Source organism: Simochromis diagramma, unplaced genomic scaffold (genome assembly GCF_900408965.1).
Source record: "Simochromis diagramma unplaced genomic scaffold, fSimDia1.1 OVJJ01000381.1, whole genome shotgun sequence".
In the NCBI taxonomy this organism is placed as follows: Eukaryota; Metazoa; Chordata; class Actinopteri; order Cichliformes; family Cichlidae; genus Simochromis; species Simochromis diagramma.
Window position 1 is genome coordinate 374,123 of NW_024386737.1, and position 20,977 is coordinate 395,099.

Here is a 20,977-nt window from a genome sequence, read left to right on the forward strand (position 1 = left end):
CTCTAAATGTAGCAGTTTTGTATTTTAACGAAAACGCCGCGGTGAACACGCCGCTACACAAACACGTCGACATGGAGAAGATAAACAGAAAAGTGGCACAGCAGCTGCTGACGTTGTGTACATCTCAAATGGGCGTATAAAATGTCTGTGTGACACAGCTCTGGGTCTCGCTTGCATTAAACTGGCTTGTATTTTATTGAAGCTCCGTTGTTAAGGTCACAGCTAATGTAAGTACTATTGTTTCGCGATCAAGTTAAAGTACGTTATTGAGCTGGGCAGCTAGTGTTAGCTGCAGGCTAACGGCAGCTGCTCCGTGGGTCAGTATCCTCATGCTTCACAGATTCGGCTTTGCGAACCTTAAACCTTTCGTAGTTGTCCAAAAAAAGACGGTACTGTAGAATTTGAATTTACCATCGGTTGTTGTGTAAAGGGTAATAAGGCTGTCAGGCTTTTTTTGTTTTCTAACATGACCTCTAACTATAATTTGGACAATTTCAACGTGGAGGCCTAACCTGCTAGCCTGCTTTTATTATTATTTTTTTGTAGTCCACTGTTGTTTTGGAGGACTAAGACCACGGTGATAAAAATTTCCTGTTAATACCTTTTATTTATTACTATATTATCCACGTTTTTCAGTTAAAAACGCTAAACTGTTGCCAGTGTGGTGAAAAATGCTTATTTTGTTAAAGTAATTGAGATATTTTCTTAGGAACTGTAGTCCTGAAATGGGAAAGTGAAAACCCCCCAACACGTGGACAATGGGGAGATAATGGGGGTTGAATTCAGCTTTTCCCCAGTATTTAGGTTTTTCAGTCACTTTTACTTAAACACGTGTAATTGCGCATGCACATGTATGTACATGAATAGTTTACATTTTGTTTCTCACTCTTGTTTGGTTGAATGTATACACCATAAATCTGTTTTAAAAAGCTGCAAGAAGGTGTATTTTTTGTATTTTACCTTCTTGCAGCTGTTTCTTAGATTTATAGTGCACATATTACTTATTAATTATTTTATTTGTTAATGTAATTTGCACTACTTGTGCAATTTCAGTCTTATCTTTTACTTTCTTTGTTTTTATCATTGTTTTACATGTAAAGGTTTTGCACTCCCACAGTTTAGGGCCCTCACTGTGCTTTTACACTTTTACTGTAACTATCCTCCTTATTTGTTGTAGGCTGTATTATTGTTATTGTGTTATAACACAATAATTTCCCTTGTTGCCTCAATAAGTTTCTATTGATCATCTATCTTGCAGGGTTGTAACAATATGGAGAGTGACCTGAAGCCCCAGGATCAAAAGGACTTAGACAAGTTTATTAAGTTCTTTGCACTTAAGGTGAGACACTAACATAACTTTTTCTATACATCTGTAATTGCAGGTTTCTAAATGGACATTTGAGGCTTCAGAAGTGAATAAATAAATAAACAATGGAAAGCCAGGTTTTTATTAGTGTGGCTCAAAGCACTGGAATTAAAATAATCTTTTCCAGCATATGTCTCTTTCATAAAAGTGCCTGTTATATTTTGGACAGGCTTGTCAGCAATTTTCTATGGATTGTTTCTGTAAAACCAGCTCATTGTTTGAGCAGCCTGTTTGTGTATCTGTAGACTGTCCAGGTGATAGTCCAAGCCAGGCTGGGAGAGAAGATCTGCACTCGCTCGTCATCATCGCCTACTGGATCTGACTGGGTAAAACAACGTAGTCATTCTCTGTCATGATTGTTTGGCTTTCAAGTTAACTGTGGATCTTTTCATGGCATGGATTATGGATATTCAGGTTAATATTCCTTCTAGTTTAATTTGGCCATCAAAGACATCCCAGAGGTTACCCATGAAGCCAAAAAGGCACTGGCTGGCCAGCTTCCAGGCATCGGGCGCTCCATGTGTGTTGAGATCTCTCTGAAGACATCAGAGGTAAAAAAAACAAACAAACAAAAACCCTGCATCCTGTTTTCTTGTTTTGTAAAAACTGGGCTTTGGGATTTATCATTGTTTTACACATTTGCAACACCAGCCAGACCACATCATTAACTAAATATGCAGCCTCTTTTAATGTAACTGTGTTCGTTAGTTTTTCTTTGCTTTGTCTTCCTTCAGGGGGACTCGATGGAGTTAGAGACTTGGTGCCTGGAGATGAATGAAAAGTGAGTGAATTTTGTTTTTGCTTTCGTAAAAGTCTTCTGTAGGCCATGTGGTTCAGGGTTGCTGATTTTGCTTCTCCATGTTTGCACAGTATCAGCCAGCAGGACCACAAATCTTTTAACTATAGTATCTGAATCAGTACTGTTACTGATTCTCTCTGCCAAAACTTAGCTGTCAGACACCCATACTAAACGTAGAGCTTTGTGAGCATCCAAGTCATGAAGAAGCTCAGAAATACAGTAATAACCAGCAGTTTGAGTAAAATAATTTGTATATAAACAATTGGACATCACCCACTTTAATGGACAATGAGGTCCTATCCTCAAGCCTCAAGCTGAGAATTTTGACCCTCACCTTCTTGGTATCTTGAAGCTTATTTCATTGTAGGAACTTGTAAATCAGAAGGGAGTTCTCTGTAAGTGTACTCTGGTCTATGGCTCTTTTTTTCTCTAATGAGAACCGTAATTTAAAATAAATGAGTGTCTTGCTGTATTCAGTGAGATGTGAAGTCAGCGATTGAGCCCATAAACACATCAGTAAAGTGGGTCAGTGACGAATGGCATTAGCTTCCCTTAAACCTCTTTAAAATCAGACTTCTTTTAAAACTAGAAGAGTCGAATGATAATTTGACCTAACTGCTGAAGTGTTTCCGTTTGAAAACTGTGTCTGAACTATTTTGTTTCTGTAGGTGGTAAAGTGAGCCTGTCGGCACCCTGTCAGGTCCACTAGCACTGTACAAAACACTGTTTTAATTTTGGTATTACTCTGTGCACCTGTGCTTTTGAAAGTACAGTCAAAATGATCAGTAATGGTCTCCATTCCCCAAGCACCACACTGCTTTATTCATACAAGATAAATTTAGAGAGGGGTATCAAAGAAAGGTAGTCGGCAAGAAGCAGACCTGGAAACACGAAAACGAGCTGCCTTGCAGAGATATTTTTAAAATCCCCTTAAGCTGCTGTATTGTAACACATCACCGTGTTTTCTGTCTGCTGCAGGTGCGATAAGGAAATCAAGGTGTCGTATGCAGTCTATAACCGTCTGTCTGTCCTCTTGAAGTCTCTGCTGGCCATCACCAGAGTCACGCCTGCTTATAAACTGTCCAGAAAGCAGGGACACGACTATGTCATACTCTACAGGTGATTTGTCCGCACTTCCAGAATGCATCATCTCACTCCTTTTTATCTTTGTGCTGTTTTCAGTCCATTCTTCTAAACTGCGTGTTGCTTCTTCTGTGTAGGATCTACTTCGGGGAGGTCCAGCTGAGTGGATTAGGAGAAGGTAAGTTTAAGACCTGATTTAAGCTTCTGTGAAAAAGCTTTGTAGAGCCTACAACTGTTAAATATTCCTTATATTGAGACAATGATTGCTGTTCTTTCTCTGATAAATTCAAAACTGCGTTGACAAAGTAGCTGTAAATGCCCCGGAGGCGTTGATGGTGCTAAACAGGCCATTCACAGTAGTTGTAGACTGCAACCTGACATGTAATGACCCTTTTTTCAGACTCATGTGATGAGGCACATGATCAATAGTGGGTCAGCGATCCTTTTAAGGGACAACAACATTAGGGCTTCAATACCTGGGACTCGCCACCGTTTGCTCTTAGAACTGAAGAAGCTTCTCAGATGAGAGGTGGAAACGTCTTCAAGAAACTTCAAGTCCAGTCGCTTTTCTTTCCAAGCTCCTTAGATTACTATGACCTGGATGACCGACAACCTGACATGTAGTTAAATTTCTAGGGAGGTGTGCGCCAGGTTATGTTGTACTTTCTGTTGTTCAGAGGTGTTTGTGGTTGTGCCATATGTCGCAGTGTTTTCCAACTGAAGCATCACCAATTTATGCTTCACTGGGAAATCTATGATGAAAACTGACGTGCACTTCCAGAGATATATAAGGAACAATAGTCACAGCATCAACATAAGGACTCGTGGTAATTAACACGTAATGCACCCGCACAAGCGTAAAAGTCTGCAACGACATCAGCCAGTCACATAGGTTGCGATGTGGGCTCTGCAATGGTGTACCACAGAAGTCTAAATCAGGACCAACTCGGCTCCATGACTGACATTTGTTAAATCAATACAGAAACACTGAACAACACACATCTCTTCATGTTTTCTGCTCCAGTTTGACACAGCAGTTTGATTTGCTTGTACTGTAAACATTTTTTTCAAAAGTAAGCTTTCATCACTACTGTATTGCATTAAGTACTTTCACACTATAGGGCTGGTTTACATTTGCTTATGTTGTGCTTGTTTTTAAGGTTTCCAAACGGTGCGCGTTGGAGTTGTTGGCACCCCTATCGGTACAATCACGCTTTCGTGCGCCTACCGCACCAATCTGGCATTCATGTCTAACAGGTAACCAACAAATCAAAGCCACAACAGCTGTTCTTCAGAGAAGGTTCTTGTATATTTATTCCAATGGGAAACGCATCTTATGAGCAGTTTAACCGTCCTCCTCTTCAGGCAATTCGAAAGGTCGGCTCCCATCATGGGGATCATCGTGGATCACTTTGTGGATCCTCCCTGCAGCAGCCAGCGTCCGGCAAACATGGGCCATCCCTGCAACTACAGGTAGCTTCGCCACTCAGTCTGGTTTTGTCTCCCACAACTGCAGAGAAGTTTAAATGACCTCCAAGTGCAGAAGTTGAGTAGTCAGATTCAAGGTGATGCAATCCATCATTCTGAGGTCACACTTTATCTCCCTGTCCTTTATCTCCATGAGAGTCGAATCGGTGTATCAGAAGGAAAACATGCAGTGTCTTAATCTAATACCACTCTGTGTCATTTGACCTCAGGCTTTCTGTTATCTTTCAGTAAAAGAAACAAATGTATACATGTCCGCCATCAGCTCAGAACTTCAACTACAAATATCTCTGTGTGTGCAGGGCTCCCGATGAAGAGGACGGAGGGCAGTTTGCAGGCGTTCAGGACTCACAGGAGGTCTGCGCCACCTCCTTCTCCACCTCCCCTCCCTCTCAGGTTAGCGTACGCTCCCTCGCCCCTCGTCGTCATCTCTTTCTTTAACCTGTGGATTCTTCTCTCCATTTTCACTCCTGTTTTTCATTTCGCTTTCTCTTTTTCTCTCCTTGTCTTTTTTTTTTCTCTTTTCCTGTTGTCTTGTTGTGCGTTCTGTGTGTGTGTGTGTGTGTGTGCGTGCGCGCGCGCGCGCGCCTGCTTTGGCTCAGTGTGTGTGTACGCTGAGCCCGTCTCCCTCTAAACTGCCCAAGCCCCTCCCGCTGGATAGTCTGCAGCTCCCATTGGCTCCTGGACTTGTCACTCACACTGTGAGTCTATACTGACCATTGGGAGGGAGTGTGACACATCCTGATTCTGCACTGAACAGATCTGTTTTCTCAGACTTAACATTTGCTTTTGGGCGTGTGTTCATCTTATCCTGTTCTTTCCATCTTCTGTTTAAATTTCCACTACTTTGTTCAGTGCACAGCTTCAGTTTGCTGCTGATCACTAGACATGTTTGATCATCCACATCACATGGCACCACCTCAGTAAATCTATCATTGTGACAGCTCAGCATGTCCCTTAAAAGTCACACAGTATATGATAAACCTGAACTCCTCCATGCTTAATCGTTCCTCTTGTGTCTCTTCCTGTTCAGCTGTACGCCTCCAGGTTATCCTACCAGCCGACGGCTCTAGCAGGAGTTGCAGAGTTTTGTCACCCTGCTTCCAATCCAAACCAGGTGATAACGCCATTCACACCATCAGCAGTTAATTATGTTTTATGCCCAGATTTTAGTTTATTTTTCTCTTCACAAGAACACAATAGGAAGACAGAAACAACAGAACTCAATTAAACAAGAATCACCAGTGGCTACAATGATCTGAAGAAGTGTCAGAAAATAAAGGTTTAAGATCCGAGGCAGCCGTGGAAAGACATCAAAGCTCTCAGCTCAGTAGTTTGTGATGGAAGAGGTCAGGCATACTTTTTACACTAAACAAAAAGCTGTGTTTTATTTTTAATTTTTGAGCCAGCTGTTGAACAAGAATCTTCCAACTTCCTACGTATTTGTAGGTCATAGTAAGAGGACCTTGCTGCAAGGCTATCACCGCAACATTTTAAAACTATGATTAAAGTGTTAATAAGTTCATAAAATTAGTTCCACATAAAAAGAAAACTGACACTGAAACACTGACTAGAAATAAACTGCAGTGGACTAAGAATCAAACCCTGTGGAACTCCATTTCTGAGGTGATTGCAGGAATGCATAAAACGTCCCACTTATGATGAGGACGATGCGATCAGTGAAGCAAAGACTTCTGACTGTTATAAATAATGATGTTATGGTGGTTTATTCTCATAGTTTGATATTCTGTTTTCCAGAAAGCCTAATGAAGGACTGCAGTTATGATTTCTTCTATTTACTGATTAACATTCTTTTTATTTCCTAATTAGCTTCTTAAATAACTAAACAATGTCCATCAAGATTCTTGTTTATGTCCTCTCATAACCTTGCCATTGCTTCTTCTCTAGGTCTTGCATGCTGGGAAGGAAGGCGGGGCTCTGTTGATGCCTCCTCATGGAGCAGATGTTCATCTGACAGTAGAGCATGCCCCCAACACACCGAGCAGCAGGTGATTGTCCGCTGGCTTTGCATTAACCAGTGAAAACTGTAACCTATTTTTATTCCCTGAACTCCAGTGTTGGTCCGTAGTTCCGTTAAATCATTTTGAAATTTAAACTTCCTGTCTTGTCCCTCTCTCTCCTTTCAGTGGCGATGACGACGGCTTGTCGCAGAGCGGAGAAAGACGCAAAGAAGAAGGGCGGAGGAGCGTTTCTCCCTCGGACCCTGTGGAGTCGCTCAATGCGTTCACAAGGAAGGTCGGAGCCTTTGTTAATAAACCCAGCACACAGGTACGTCATCTTAAGCTGCTTTTTACACCGATTTTAGTTTCTCACCCACCACACTGAACCCTGCTCTGTGTGTATCTATGTAGATAACAGCAGCCAGTCTGGACCTGCCATTTGCGGCGTTTGCTCCTCGAGGCCTGGACTCGGAGGAGAATGATCCTATGGTAACTTCAGTGTTATTGTGGACAAAAATAATGCTCCCAAATGTCTTGTCTCGCACAACAAGTACAGTTGAGGTTCACTTTAAGGCTGACACCTTTTCTGCTGTGCGTGTGCGTTTGTGTTCAGGTTCACCCTCCAGATTCTCCTCCCTGCCCGTCTCCCCTGCAGGGCAGCCTTCATTCTCAGGGCTCAGAGGGGTCAGGGCAGCAGGACGACTTCGTCATGGTTGATTTTGTATGTAGTTATTTTTTTTTATTAGGAAAAAAAAACAGTGCACAGCTGGGTTCAAACAAAAAAAAAAAGTCCAATTTAAAGCAAAACAAGATTCCAGGTGTTTTATTATGAAGCTGAAGTGGTTTCTCTTCCCGTCTACCTAGCGTCCGGCCTTCTCTAAAGACGACTTGCTGCCGATGGATCTGGGCACCTTCTACAGAGAGTTTCAGAATCCTCCACAACTGGCCAGTCTCTCACTTCACATCAGTTCCCAATCGATGGCCGACGACCTGGTAAATACCTTCTTATTTGCAATTGTGTTGACGGCGAAGCTTTTGGCGCCTACAGAATTGACAGCACGGAAATGAATCTCAGTAGTCACGTGAGTTTGCGTTCTTCCTCCGCAGGACTCGCTGCCGGAGAAGCTGCGCGTCTATGAGAAAAACATAGACGAGTTCGACGCCTTCGTGGACATGCTTCAGTAGGCGAGGAGTGAGGGGGGGCGAAGGCTGAAAGTAGAGGAGGACTTCCTGAGGAGACAAAGACAAAGAAATGGACACTGAAAAATGAATGAAAGGGAGAAGCAGACTGGAGGCTCCTCTGGTTGTTTGTCCTGTGAAAATTACTCTGACTTAATCACCGTGTTTCAATGTGAAATTTCCCTCTCCTTCCTGTCAAGCACACTTAACAGCTTGTACATCTTCACTGTAAATACTATGTTATCTCCTGTGACACTGACACACACACACCCCTTTGTGGTCCGGTAGGGTTGATCCAACTCAAACGTCTTCATTTTCTCTGTGGTGTAAATCGGCTCTCATCTTCAGTGTTTAATCAAATCAGATGATCGTGGCGTTTTCAGTCACTTCAGACAACCACCCACATCCGAGGGCAGGCTACCTGCATTCTTGAGAACTGTAGCTCACCGCCGAACACTAAAATCACCTTGCTGATCATATCTGAGCTGAAGCTGACGGATCTACAAGTCGAATGAGTACGTTTCACATTATGAGTTTTCTCTTTAAAGCCAGTCTGGACAAAGAAAGTTGCACATGGCCTTGCAAGAGGATTTCTGTGCTCGGCTTTACAGCGAAGGCGGCGCTCGCTTCAATGTCCCTCAGCAGGTTTTCCCAGCTGGTCTGGGGATTTAAACTGCCAACTTCAGCATTTGCAAATGTCCCCAGTGGAATGTAAAGTGAATTAACTGCTGTACAGAAAACATTTCCACGCTTCAGTTTGCTTTGCAACAACACTCAGTTGCCAGTTCAACCACGTACTCCTAGCTGAAACTAATACAACATCCCACCCCTGCGATAACACGTCGGTTTTTGTTGAAACTTAACGATCATTTCGAAGGTTGGTAATTGTGAATCAAGGGGTATAATGACCTCCCCAGTTCAATAAAATTTACCACCATCTTAAATCGCAGCCTTGAAAATGACCATGAGGTTTAACCAGCCCCAGTTTAATCAAGAAGTCAACATAACCCACGTGGATACTGGATTTTATTGCAGGATGTTAGTTTGAGCTTTCCAGTAGCCTGGTGTTTACCGTGCGCTCTTTGACATGCTTATGTTTATTTTGATCTTTTTTTGATTAAAAGAGGGAAACATTTCCAGTTGTCTTCAGAGGGTAACATCCATGACTGTTCAGTTTGGTTGAAAGCTTTAAACTTTTCTTTTGGTGTAGATGTCCCAATAAAGCTCTGTACAAACTACATGGCAAACCTGTGACTCGTGTCTTCAGTGGCTGGGATGTTTTACCAGGATCCAGAATTACCCAATAATTCATAATTTAAAACTTTATATATTTTTAAAAATATATACACGTATAAATATAAGTGCGTAATATAATAGACACTTTATAAAAAAAAAAAAAAAAAATTTAAGGGTAGCAGTTATATCTTGCCATTTCAGTGTAACAGCACCTGTAAACACACTGCAAGAATTTGAGTTGTGACAAAGTATCCTGAATTTCCCAGAAGTACAACCTCAAGAGGAACTTTCAAAACCTCTGAGACAAGATGGGGAGAAAAATTTTTTTAAAATTGATTTTTAGTTCTGCCATCCGGGAGGGGCTCAGAGTAGAGCAGCTGCTGCTCCACATCGAAAGGAGCCAGCTGAGGTGGTTTGGGCATCTGATAAGGATGCCCCCTGGGCGCCTCCTGGGTGAGGTGTTCCAGGCATGTCCCACCGGGAGGAGGCCCCAGGGCAGACCCAGGACACGCTGGAGAGATTACATCTCTCAGCTGGCCTGGGAACGCCTTTGTGTTCCCCCGGATAAGCTGGAGGAGGTGGCTGGGGAGAGGGAGGTCTGGGCCTCTTTGCTTAGGCTGCTGCCCCCGCGACCCAGCCTCGGATAAAGCGGATGAAGATGGATGGATGATTTTTATACAGAAACTACTTTCAGCTGTTCCACATGTTTGAACACTTTTTTAATCCTGGCTGTAAACACTACTTTGGGTTAGAATTGAACTGATAATTTCAGCTTACAGAACATGTTAATCAGGATGCCACTGGCAGAATCAACATCTTATGTGTTGCGAAATTAAAGCCAGTTTAGACAAAGCTTCAAAATATGCGCGTGTAGACATGTGATGACAGTTTCCCCTGGTTGTCCAAGATGCCGAATGACTGGAAGTTGCAAGCAGAAAATGAAGACCACTTTTTCAGAATTCTCAAATGTAGTTTTATTCTTGGTAGTTTCTGGATTTCCATCACATACCTGCAGGACTGCAAAGGGTCAGAACTGTAAAGTTAAGAGTAAGGTAGTACTTAAACAAATACATTTCATTCTACACTTCATATTTCACCAACGCGCCACAGGCTTTACAGCTGTGACCAACTTCTTAGAGAGCCCCGAGTCGTTATGCTGCTACCTAAAAAGGGCCCTTAACCGTTCAAATGCTTCACTTCCTGTGAACAGCTGTCTGGAAGGCTATGGAGGAAAGCTGCTCAAGTTGATATCAACTCTCCCAGACAACGATGACGTAAATTTCCTAACGATGAATATTTTCTAGGGTTAGCCACTTAAACATGCCATTACTTTTGAAAGCTCTGAGCTGCAGTAGTCAGAGGACATTTCCCCCCAGGAAATGCTGGGGTGATGTAACGAGAAAAGAATAAAAATAAAAATACAAAAAAATAAAATAATAATTTCACAGGAGACAGGCAGTGATTGCCCAGTGTGCATTTCCACCTCGTTCAGTTGCTCAGTCCACTAGAATTGTCCTGTCCCCACGTCCCCCCCCCCCACTGTAGCTCCTCCTGAGCCCGACTGTCCAATGAGTTTGTGTAGGGCGACTTGGTGATTGAGTCTGGGCGCGACGAGACCGGTCACATGTCTGGGAATGGTTGGGAAAAAAATAAAAACATCCGAGTAGAAGACGTGTAACGGTGATGAGACAAAACCTTTTACTCTTATCCCACTCCCGTCAATACAGGTAAAAAGTCTTTAAAGCAGATGGCCAGAGTCCTCCTTCGTCATTCATATCCAACCTGCTCCAAGTCAGTTGAATGTAGGTGGAGTAATGTAGTTGGTAGGGGGTTGTGGTTGGGGTGAAGCCAGCATCCATATGCACTACAGATCAGAGCAGGAGGAAGAAGAGGGAGTGTTTGGAGGAGGTTCAGGAGATCAACTTTTCTTAATGGGCTTGATTTTTAATTTTTAAAGAGAAGGGAGGTGACGGAGGCGGGGTTCAGGCTCAGGCAGTACTCAGAAGGTCCTGTATGGCTTTCTGCTGCGTCTCATTGAGTGTCGATATGCACTGTGTCCACAATCCTGCTGAGGTCTGGAAGATATGACAAGAATGTTTAAATGCTTTGCAGATTACCCAAAGTAGATTTGAGGGCTGTGTCTACATTTCTGGGCTTACCTGCACTTGACGGATCACGTTAGCGAGCCGCTTGCTGCACGCGTCTTCGCTCTTGATAGATTCATTTGAGACTCCGTCAGCTATGATGAAGAAAATTTTAGGAAGATTTGCGTTCTCTGGTCCGAGGACAATCGGGTTGTTGCTGTGGAGAAAGGATTGAGAGGTCAGGTGTGCAGGGTGGAGGTGGTTCATAGACAGTCAGGAAAATGAAGTCTCGGTACCCTACCTCTCAATGAGGTCACAGAGGAAGTCAAAAGTGTGGACCGCCTCCTCTTTGTCCTCTTTCAGCGGTAGCCAGCTGAGCCAGTGGGGAAGGACCTCGTTAACGTTGACGCACTCTGGTCGGAACCTCATGAGCTTTCCCACAGCAGAGACGCAGTTCTCTGTAGCGTTGACGTTTTCCTTTGAGCGCGAGTCAGCTGCCTGGATGACTCTGACCAGCAGGGGGAGGGCCTCTGTGACGAAGAAGAAAGACCAGAGCACATCATGTAGGTGTCGCTAAGCAACTGAACTGCTAGCAGGTAAAGTAAAGACCAGGTCATACCTGTGCAGAAAGGGCGGTAGTTCTCGCCTCCGAACTGAGCCATGACGCCGACGCCGTAGGCAGCTGCCTGCCGGACCTCGGGGCTCGTGTCGCAGAGTGACTGGATCATCGGCCGCAAGAAATATTCTGCGTATTTGAACGAGGAGGGGCTGCAGTGCTCCACCACATCGTCAAAGATGCACAGACCCCACTGTCTGTCAGCCCAGGGCCTGTTAGGACACTGAAGACAAGTGAGACAGTTTAGTAGTTTTCATTTCCAGTTTCCATGTACATATGATACTAGAAACAGTGCTCAGCAATCACTCACTATTAGCTGGACAATGAGCTGCAGCAGCTGCTCAAACCAAGGCAGCACCTTCTCTTTGTAACTGCTGAACACCGAGTGCAGGATGTCAGATACTTTGGTCAGAATGTACACATCGTTCTCATCCTGGGAGAAGACAAACACCATGATGGCTTGGAGTGTCTTGCATCATCATCATCATCATTTTTGAAGGTTAACACGCAAAGCAAAAATATTTACCTCATCTTGTAGTGTTTCCTCTACCTGCTCATCATAATCTTCATCCTGTCTCTTAGCTGGATAACACAAGTACGTGTTAGGATTTTGTCCCAGCATTTAAAATAATCATGCCCTCATGGTATTTGTGACGTATCATTTGTCATGGGTAAAATATTTGTGTTTCTGAAGTCTCACCCTGCCTGAGCTCCTGGTTCTTAAAGTGCTCCTCCAGCTTCCCCTTCAGGATGCCGCCCAGCTCCTCAAAATGCTCGCTGTTCAGACAGCCGTCTCCCATCAGCTCTATGCACTTTAACAAACACACTTTTGTCAGTGCACAAAACAACATGGGAAAGAAAGGAAGGGAAAGAAAGAAAAAAAAAAAAAAAAAAAAAAAAGCCCAAAATGTAGCTACCTTGGCAAATGAATGCATGATTTCTGACAGGACATCCGAGTCTGGCTCTGTGCCGATGGCCTTGATGAGGGCGTCGCACATGAAGTGCCACATCTGGGTGAGGTATTCTGGTCCTCGAACCCGGGCACACTCAAGCAGCAGGGGCATGGACTCAGCTGCTGCCACCCGCACACGTGAGACAGTTAAGGCCAACGTCACCTGTATTTTCACTTAATCTGAACAGTGGAACCATCAGAGACGTTCATGCTGAAGACTTTAACATCTAAACATGGAATCTGATCGTGCTGCCTCCTCCTGAATGTTTGAATCCAGCTAAACTATTTTAAAGGTTGAATGCCCCCCCCCCAAATCATGCAGCACTGAGTGCCCTGGAAGAATAGGAAATTGCTATATAAGAATCAGACCATTCAATTATACTGCAGTTCAAAATGTCATAACAAGAGGATATCATCATGAAAGTAGAACTTGAGCAGAGGAACCATGAGTTTCACCACCTGCTCGGTGTACTCAACAAAACCTTCCTTCAGCTCTTTGGCATAACACACCTGAGAAAAAGAAAGAAGAGGAAGAGTGAGTGATGACCACATCCACAGCTTCTCAGGACAGTCTTGAGTCTCATTTTCTTCTCACCAGCATCTGACAGGCAGTAGCCTTCTCCTCCAGGCCAGCTGTCTTGATTCCAAAACTCTGCTGGTCTCCCAGGTTGACAAACTCCCAGCCATCATCCTCTGATATGTTCTCCATGTCCTGGGCTTTAAAAGGAGAAAAGTGAAAGAGTTTTAAGTGAATCCTTTACATTACACATACAAGAATCACATATAGAAGTCCCAGCAGGCAGCACATTACTGCAATATTAAATATGAACACGTGACAGTGAGCAGATATTCTTCAGAGAGATTTGTGACTATTAATCTACGGACACTGATTCATTGCAATATGGGTAAAGGTACATGGCTGCAGCCTTTATTCACCACTTGATTGATCAGGTTTAAAGCGTGCTTTGGTAACTGCTCATTTGAATGCCTGCAGACTTTCATTTCAGACTTATAGAACAAACTGGACACGCATCAGAAGTCAGTGCAGGTGGCGCAGGCGGCAGCTGTCTGTTACTTACTGTCAAGCAGGGCCACCTCAGGCTTGATGGAGGCAGTCTTCATCAGGGGGCCCATCACCACCGGCAGATACTGCTGGAACTCCTTCCCCAGAATCTTGCACATTCTCGCCCAGGCTGAGATCATGTAGGAGATCTAAACCGAGAACAAACCATAGCAGCTGACTGTGTGTGACCACCACCTTGAACTAGATCGTTTTAAGTTTTGTTCAAGTCGTCCTACCTGGGGATCATCATCCTCCAGATCGTTGAAGTCAGTCTGGGTCTTGAGGAGCAGCTGCATTACAGCCGATGCATCTGGCATGAACTAGAAGGGCAGAGAGAAAGATGTGCGAATATGAGGGTTAAAGCTTAATTTAAAGGGAATAACCTTGAATTAGGATCTTGGCACATGGTATGCTTTGATGGTCAAAGTATACCTTCTCCTTGCCGACAGCCAGGCCGATGAGACTGATACACTCTATGGTCTTGCCGCGCAGCAGCCGGAGCTCCTTCTGCACGGCGTTTTCTACAATGTGTTTGAGCGAGGGCATGAACATGTCGTAATATGGCACAAACTTCTCCTCTGCGGTGTCGGCCACTGAGGCGATGGATGTCACCACCTGCTCCAGCACCAGCTTTGTGCCCTTCTGGATCAGCTGAAGGTTGAAGAAATGATTTGTATGAAACAGACCACACACACACCGACTTTGTGAATGCACGGTCTCCTCGAACACTTTACTGTACCTCCTGCAGCTTGGCAACCATGATGACATGAAGGTGCTGCACCAAGTTGTCCAGATAAAGGATGAGCAGCGATTTAGGACAGTCCTCTGTAAAGTTTATGAGGGCGGCGGCGGCATGGGCCTGCACCCGAGGGTTACTCTGGTCCTCCATGGTCTGCAGCAGGGCTGAGATCACCTAAAACGAATAAACAAACGGTCTTTGTAGCCATGAAGAAAATGAAAATGCTTGCACAGCTGTTTAAGTCACTTCAGATACCTTATCATGGAATTTCTTTTGGAAGGTGGGGGCAAAGTCTGTGGCCATTTGTCCAATAGCATTGCAGGCGGCATACCGCACCCTTGGGTGCTAGGAAGGACAAAAAAAAGAGCAAATGATTAAGAAATGGGAAATGATGCGACTAAACATTGATCAACCAACCATTAAGACAGTTAAGTAAACTGAGTGGCACTTTTGTACAACGGCTGCCGTTTCCTTACAGGGTCGGCGCAGAACAGGAGGACAAAGCTGACGATCTCTTGGAGGATTGCCTCCATCTGCTGGTGGCAACCCTCACCGATGGCCGACAGCGCCATTAGCCCAGCATGGCGATACTTCCAGTCAGCTAGCAGGAAACACATAATTGACACAGATTTAAGCACTTTAGTACCAAAGCAGCTGTTAATTTTGCTGTATGAAAACAAATGGTAGCTTAATTAAAGTTAAATCAGTGCTGCAGTAATGTGCAGCTTTACTTACGATTCTGCAGCATCTGCATGATATGCTGTTTGATCATGGGAAGAATGATCTTCCCTCCCAGACCACAGGCAATTCGATCGAGCGCGCTCTCCCCAGCCACAGCGTTACTGGTGAAGCACAAGAAACATCCAGGAACTTATGGACATGCACACATCTACTGAACTTCAGAGTACTTTAAGAAGTAGGGGACGCAGATGCTGTACCGACCCTCAAAGATGGAAATATATTAGTGCATCAGGACGTACCTGTCAAAGTCTTCATCTTCCAGCTCATCAGCCATCGCCCACTCATCATCATCCTCGAGATCCACCATCATAGCCAGCATCTGAGGCACTAATAAACATAACAGACTTCTATCAAAACTACTCCACTCATCTTATTTGGGCACATCATTATAGAGGCCGCTGAATCAAACTCTTACCACTCTGTGCTACAATGGCCGTGTGTTTTCTTAGCATGGCCGCTGCCGTCTCTGATAACGTGACGATGACTTCCAATGCCAGCTGCCGTTGCATATTTGTAAGGTTGGTATCAGCGCACAGCTGAGGAGACAGGACAATTGCACATGAAACGATGCCTCGAGTCTTGATCAGTGGTAAAGAGATATTCACCATTTAGAGGTTGCAGCTTACCCTCAGACAGAGCTGCAGTGTTTCCTCCAAGTTGGGTCTCAAGTATTTGGGTGCCGTGTCTGCAATTTCCACCAGAGACTTGAGCACAGAGTCATCTCCCTGGTAGCATGACTCATTCACTGCCTGATGGGTAAATCAAACAAACAGGTAGGTTTGTAATGCAAATATATTCAACAGGTGTGGCAAAGTTAATGCCACATTCTGTCCTGACTTCCTCTTCCACCTTTATGAGTCAAACACAATATGCTACTGCAATAGAAGATTTGCTACAGGATCCAAGATGTCCAATATTTCATAATGATGCTGCATTATTATAACCTGCAGGAACAAAAGCTACCAAACACTTGCATGTGTATTTGCTTTCACATGACTTCAATAACCTCTCAATGCAGAGACTGTCATCAGAATCTATCATAACAGTATGAAAACATTATGTCACTCCGAGTAAGCAGTAGAGCATTTACTTTGAAGTTCCAGCCTCCATTTGCAGATATCCAACATTAAACTTTAATTAATAGATCTTAAATGACTGATGCTCTTAGTGCTCAGAAGCCATTACCGGTGCAAAAACATAAGTACTGTATCTACAGTACAAAGTGATCCGATCTGAAATCACAAACACACCAATGTGTTATAGCTTACCTGCAGGATTCCCGGCAGGAGATCAGCAAAGTGTTTCAGCAGAGCTGTGTTGCTTTCATTGGACAGAACAAAAGATGCTGCAGCCCGAGCTGCCAGGGTACGAATCTGTGAGATGAATTTAAATAAATAAAAGCAGCTAAGAAAGGGAACTGAGAGGCGTGTGATATGAAAGAAAGATCCACACAAAGTTAAATGACATCACGTTTCAGCTACCAGGCCATGCCTCATCCTAAAACCTTACCTGTGGGTTTGCCTGGTCCTGCATGCACTGAACAAGCATGCGCTTGATAACCTCCATATAATGCTGCTGCTGGTTGCCAAAGATTCCTGGAAAGTTCCTAGAAAGATATCATTGGAAGACATCAGTCAGCCATCAGTGCATCCGCCTGAGTAAGAGTTTGAATTCATCATGCAACAGGAGCTCACCAGAATATGTGCAAGGCAGCTTCTCGGAGGCCGACATTCTCAGCGTTGACAGAATCAAACAGAAACTTGAGCACCTCTGGCCACTGGTTATTCCCATCGTCATCTACATTAAACAAAAACACCAAACGTTCCTCAGTAATTTCCACTTTGAATGTTATTTGATCAACATCTGAGAATTTCATTAATGGCCCATGAGAATGTTTGCCCATTATTCCTGCATAACATGGGAAATACTGAGTCATGGCTTATCCACAGCATTTAATCAACAGCCACCAGAAGAGAGTGAGAGAGAAAAAAATAAATATAAAAATCACCGATCAGGTTCCGGGACAGCTCGGCTGCAATGTCGCAGATCTTCTTGCGGATGGTTGGGGAGGTCTCTTGTTGGATGCCCGTCAGCAGCTCTGTCTTGATGGCTGTCTGCATCTCCACGGTCAGGCCTGGGTAGATCTCCTCAAAAGAGGAGGACAGCAGCCGCCGCAGCAGCACTGCTGCCATCTGTTTGACCTGTGGGGGCAAAAAAAATAATTAAATACAATGCTACTTTCAACATGACGTCATACCTAAACAACAGTCATGTCAGACACCCATACACAAGTGTTCCTTTTTCAGTTTAGTTGGGCAGTTGGCTTACTGGACCAGCTAGCTTGATAGTTTACGCTCTCTCATTAACAAGTGTTGTGAAACAAATCATTTCCTTCTGCAAAAACATGTTACCCGTTTGGTAAACCAAAACCTTTAGAGTGAGTGGTCATTAAGGGGAATAAAAATAAATAAATAAAACCAGACCGAGTGTCTTAGAATGGCAGAGTCACTCTCCCTGGGCCAAGCACCTCTCTGCCTGCTCCCATTTCAAGCCTCTAAAAATATCAGCCTTGAGGTAAAGTAAAGCAGAGGAAGCATGAGGGCCCAAGCAGCTGGTGGATTCAGAGTAAACATGACTGCCCGAATGCCAGAACTGTGACTCACAACAAGCCGTAGTCAGGCAGCGCCGAGGCCTCACATGTGATAGCCGGACTACATACTTGAAATGCCAGCAATGTTGCACCTTTTAGAGATAAAAGGTATTGCAGGCTTCAGTGTCACGCATTGCATCACTCTTTCCCATGTGTACTGCTGTCTGAATGGGTAATAATTACTATACTCAGTATAATGAAAAGTATATAACACTGCTAGAATATTTGGATTTAATATTTCACCATCCTTTTAGATTCTGACAGAGGCTGGAGCGCATCCCTGATTACTTTGGATGATGTTTTTCCAAGTTATTGTGTGTATTAAAACCCACTCAGTACATTATTCATATATGACAAAAATGCACGTCATCCATTTATTTAGCATGCAATGTCTCATATTAACTGTGACACAGCACCCGAAAAACCCACGGAGATGTGAACGAGTGAAAAGCAAATTTCATACACAACATTTGTTGACAACTTAAGATTTTAAAGGTGAAAGAATTACGTCAACTTTGTCTGACCTTTGGCCTAAATGGTCCGTTTTTGGGTGTGTCAAGACTTCATTGAGCACAATACAACAGATCATAAATGTCTCAGATGGGCTCTTAAGTGGCCAAGTTTTTGCAGTTCCTCTGCTTTAGGCTGAAAAAAAATTCACCATGTCATGCCACAGATATGTTCACAATCCGTGTACAAACCTCCTCTGCAGCAGACGCATCTCTGACAGCTTGTAGCAAGAATGTGATCTTATTCTGGCCTGGAATATTGTCATAGGTCTCCTGAAAAGAAAATGAAAGCACCACGGTTAGGATCAGACAGGCCATGCACAACATGAATTTCTACTGCTAGTACAGCATCATGTTCCCTTTACTGCAGTTACAAAGAAACACCCCCCCACCCCCCCAAAAAACCCCAAAACAAAACAGGGTTAAGCTACAGGAGCATGAATATATTTTCCTTATAAAAATGGCAAAAAAACAAACAAACAAAAAAAAAAAAACCCACAGGAAAATACATAGACATCTGTCAGGTAAGGTAACACACTGCCTCAACTCACATTGTGTTTCTTTGCATAATCACACCCCAAATGTCCAGTTTTGAGCCAGGAAAAACCCTGTACATCACTGATGTTTGCTATAAAGATAATCAGTATTTTAATGAGCAGTAAAAGTGTGACATGTGTGCAAGTGTACTGAATATGTATATAAACTGAACATGAGCCCTAATGGGCTCATACACAAGAGCCACCCATTTATTTTACCACTGTTATGCTGGTTTACCCAAGTTAAATGAGACTCCACAGGGATACAGTGAGACCTCTGGTGTGCGCTCGGGTAAAAGTCACTATGTGTATGTAGTTTCAGCATCCCCATCATGTGGAAGGATCGAGTACAAACTCTTAACACAACTGCACAGGAGAGCCACCTTCAATGATTCCCCAAACTGACAAAACGAGACAGGGAGGAGCACAGATGTGCCAACGGCTGGGCTAAAATCAAATCCCAAACAATTAGAATCAGAATGACCAAGCGCTCAGGTTGAGCAACCCTTGAATTACCTGCAAATCAATCTGCAAAGTCCACTCCTCTTATAACCTGACTTGAACTACTGCACTAATCCATTTGTCCACCTAAAGCCTAAATGAGTTTGGTTGCCACACAAATTCAAATGCACTTCATGGCTTCTCACAATACCACCACTTGGATGAACCAGTGATGGGATTAACTACAATAAAAATAAAGGGTGACTAACTGTATCTTTCAACTGTTAAAATGTGAGTTTAGGTCCCATACAGGTGGATCAATTCCTATTATGTGAGTAAAAGAGAACGGGAGGAGTTCCTATAAAGGATGAATTCCAGTGAGCTTAGCATCCCGGCAGACAGTCTGAGTTTATCAAAGAAAAACGCTGACTGGTAGAGAGAGGTGGTGTGTGATAAGATTCAACCACCTCATCCAAAAGTCGGGGTGCCGGAGAGGGAGGGGGACGCTTGTAACAATGCTCTGCGGCGACAAGAGGCTAATAATGGTGGTTGTGAGGGAGGGGGGAGAGTGAATAGACGAGCTAGACACAGCCTAAACAAATCCTCTGAGAGAAACTAATCCGAGGAGACGAGCCTAGCTACTGGCGTGTCTGAAACTGAGATGATCAGCTTCACGAAGGGAAACACGGCTGCTAGTTTAAAACTGTCTGGTTAAGACTTGACTTTTAGTTAACACGACCGGAGGCCATTGCATAAGTACTCGCCCCTTTGAATGAACTACCTCACCATCTACAGCCTATCCCTTTGATGGTTTGTTTATCACCGTAGCAGTAACTCAGCATATGTGCCACGTTCAGTCTCAATATTCCGCTTTAATATTTTAGCAAGCCAATGTGCTGAGCCCTAGCGTGCTAGCTAACAAACCTAGCAGCACTGTGGGTAGCTCATTAGCTTGCTGCTACTTCCTGTACTCTACAGGCGCCACTGTCAGCTGGAGGTTTGGAGGCTGGTTCCGACAAACGGGTCCGTTCACTTTTTACCGAACAGCCCGAGCTTTGCCGAGACACGTACGGCTACATGGTGTCACGACAGCGCTGGTATCTGTGACATCGAAATTATGTCCACGTATAACTACGCAACATGGTGGTAGTTAGCGTTAGCTGACTAGTACTCGGCTTCACAGCGCACGTGGGCTACCGAGCTTGACGTGAGAGGCTGCGCGCGGCCAGGCTGGACAGCTAAGTGGTTAGCTTCTGCTAACTTGGCCACACGACTTCCAGCATTCGCCGAACTTGTCAGCCACTAAAAACTGTTTTTTTCCTCGTCTTACCTCTGCCTGTTTCCTGACGTTGTTGTCAGGGCTCATCAAGTTACCCAGCAAGAGGTAGAACTGCTGCTGTTCCGCCATTGCAGTGAGATCCAAAAAGAGCAGCCGGGTGGAGGAGCGGCGAAATGAACCCGGCAGACCCTGCCTCGGTCACACAATGCTGCTAGCGTCTTATTGGCTAGCTTTATCGACCTTACTCAGGGGTCATTG

At 44.1% G+C, this 20,977-nt stretch overlaps 2 protein-coding genes across 3 annotated transcripts; one reads left to right on the top strand and one right to left on the bottom strand.

The window, feature by feature from the left end:
* Positions 1 to 86: 86 nt before the first annotated feature.
* On the top strand, positions 87 to 9,111 carry atg13 (ATG13 autophagy related 13 homolog (S. cerevisiae)). Of its 2 annotated transcripts, XM_040005525.1 has the most exons (18): positions 87 to 227; positions 1,259 to 1,339; positions 1,612 to 1,692; positions 1,798 to 1,917; positions 2,101 to 2,147; positions 3,144 to 3,284; positions 3,386 to 3,426; positions 4,409 to 4,505; positions 4,614 to 4,721; positions 5,036 to 5,129; positions 5,336 to 5,434; positions 5,767 to 5,850; positions 6,642 to 6,742; positions 6,881 to 7,022; positions 7,106 to 7,183; positions 7,308 to 7,415; positions 7,559 to 7,687; positions 7,802 to 9,111. In XM_040005525.1, the coding sequence occupies exons 2-18, from the start codon at positions 1,271 to 1,273 to the stop codon at positions 7,877 to 7,879; spliced, it is 1,617 nt and encodes a 538-aa protein (XP_039861459.1). In that variant the 5' UTR covers positions 87 to 227; positions 1,259 to 1,270; the 3' UTR covers positions 7,880 to 9,111. The 2 variants fall into 2 exon arrangements, with proteins under 2 accessions (XP_039861459.1, XP_039861533.1); XM_040005599.1 differs by lacking the exon at positions 5,336 to 5,434 and having other exon boundaries at positions 89 to 227.
* A 947-nt stretch (positions 9,112 to 10,058) lies between these two features.
* kpnb3 (karyopherin (importin) beta 3) lies at positions 10,059 to 20,936 on the bottom strand. The gene is made up of 26 exons (XM_040003398.1): positions 20,771 to 20,936; positions 18,656 to 18,736; positions 17,313 to 17,505; positions 16,999 to 17,101; positions 16,814 to 16,910; positions 16,573 to 16,677; positions 15,931 to 16,053; positions 15,720 to 15,840; positions 15,544 to 15,631; positions 15,299 to 15,405; positions 15,040 to 15,164; positions 14,819 to 14,908; positions 14,564 to 14,737; positions 14,257 to 14,475; positions 14,061 to 14,144; positions 13,841 to 13,973; positions 13,357 to 13,478; positions 13,175 to 13,271; positions 12,727 to 12,899; positions 12,510 to 12,621; positions 12,336 to 12,391; positions 12,120 to 12,242; positions 11,813 to 12,032; positions 11,495 to 11,723; positions 11,269 to 11,410; positions 10,059 to 11,184 (listed from the first exon to the last, which is right to left on the bottom strand). Exons 1-26 carry the CDS (start codon positions 20,846 to 20,848, stop codon positions 11,098 to 11,100), a joined length of 3,282 nt encoding a protein of 1,093 aa, XP_039859332.1. The 5' UTR covers positions 20,849 to 20,936; the 3' UTR covers positions 10,059 to 11,097.
* Positions 20,937 to 20,977: the final 41 nt, after the last annotated feature.